The sequence below is a fragment of the Condylura cristata genome, unplaced genomic scaffold, assembly GCF_000260355.1.
Source record: "Condylura cristata isolate star-nosed mole 26May11 unplaced genomic scaffold, ConCri1.0 scaffold00028, whole genome shotgun sequence".
NCBI lineage: Eukaryota > Metazoa > Chordata > Mammalia > Eulipotyphla > Talpidae > Condylura > Condylura cristata.
In genome coordinates this window covers 27,966,861-27,967,911 of record NW_004567129.1, presented here as the reverse complement: position 1 = coordinate 27,967,911, position 1,051 = coordinate 27,966,861, and the positions used below count along the sequence as shown (strand labels likewise).

The 1,051-nt window shown below is 60.9% G+C and overlaps 1 protein-coding gene across 1 annotated transcript in view; it reads right to left on the bottom strand.

Moving 5' to 3' along the window:
- The window catches only part of LOC101618858 (interferon lambda-1), a 1,057-nt gene extending 682 nt beyond the window's left edge, over window positions 1-375 (bottom strand). The window contains exons 1-2 of the mRNA XM_004690309.1: window positions 205-375; window positions 45-122 (exon numbers count right to left, since the gene is read on the bottom strand). Coding sequence (XP_004690366.1) covers window positions 45-122; window positions 205-375 — 249 coding nt within the window. The remainder of the gene's footprint in view (window positions 1-44; window positions 123-204) is intronic.
- Window positions 376-1,051: the final 676 nt, after the last annotated feature.

The following is a 1,051-nucleotide window of genomic DNA, read 5'->3' as shown; positions in this document are numbered from 1 at the left end:
GGCAGGGAGGGAGGGAGGGCAGGGGCACCCGGGAGCCAGCTCACCTGCAGCTGCCTCAGGTCCCGGGTCCTGGGGAAGAGGCGGGAGCTGCAGCTGCGGTCCTTGGGCAGGAGCCACTCCTCCTGCAGAGCAAGGGCAGGTCAACCCAGCGCAGGGCACTTGGCCACCGCAGGAGGGAAGGGGCTGCCCGCAACTGGGACTCACCAGAGCATCCTTGGCTACCTTGAAGGCCGCCAGCTCCCTCGGAGACAGAGATTTGAATCTGCCAATGTCACAGCTCCTTTTGGTAGTGATGGGCTTGGAAGTGGGGACAGGACCTGCTCTGGTGGAAGCCAGGCCCAGCGCCACCAGCACGAGGAGCCTGACAGCAGCCATGGGCAAGTGCAATCTGCCTTCCCCACGGCATGGCCGTGCTTTTAACCATGAGTGAGCCTCAGAGCCACTGATGTATGTAAAGCGAAAACGCAGAGGGAACTCCCAAACCCCGCTTTGCTTTACAAGACAGGTGGGCGGAGCCACCTGCTGACTAGGTGAGCTCACAGGTATGAGCACAGCCAGGTAAGTCCAGAGGGGTGTTGAAAAGGAAAGTGAAACTAAATTTCCATTTCTCGGGAGGGAAGCAGAGTAGCCACTGGGCCTGGCTTAGGATTCCCTGGGGCTTCGAGGAGCCCCTCCGTGAGGCTGAGGCCCATGGGGGAGCAGGGAGAGGCTGCAGGTCTGTCAGAGGGGCGCCGGAGTCTGGCAGGGGGTAGGGCCGCGTGCCTGGCAGAGAGGAAACGTCCCCCGTAGGTTGAAGCACATTCCATGAACTCATCTTATGCCTAACATTCCCTTGAGTACTTATATTTTTGATGACCTCCATTTCATTTATTGCTGGGAACAGGATCCTGGTTTCACGAGCACGACGCGCGTGCACGAGCTGTGACTCGATCTCTCGGCCCCGCAGCCTTGGCCCCGGGACGGGCGTTGGGGGGGGGGGGCAGCTGCTCTCTCCGCAGTGGCCTGGAGGTTCCTGGTGGAGATGGTGCCTGACGTCCGGACACTACGATCT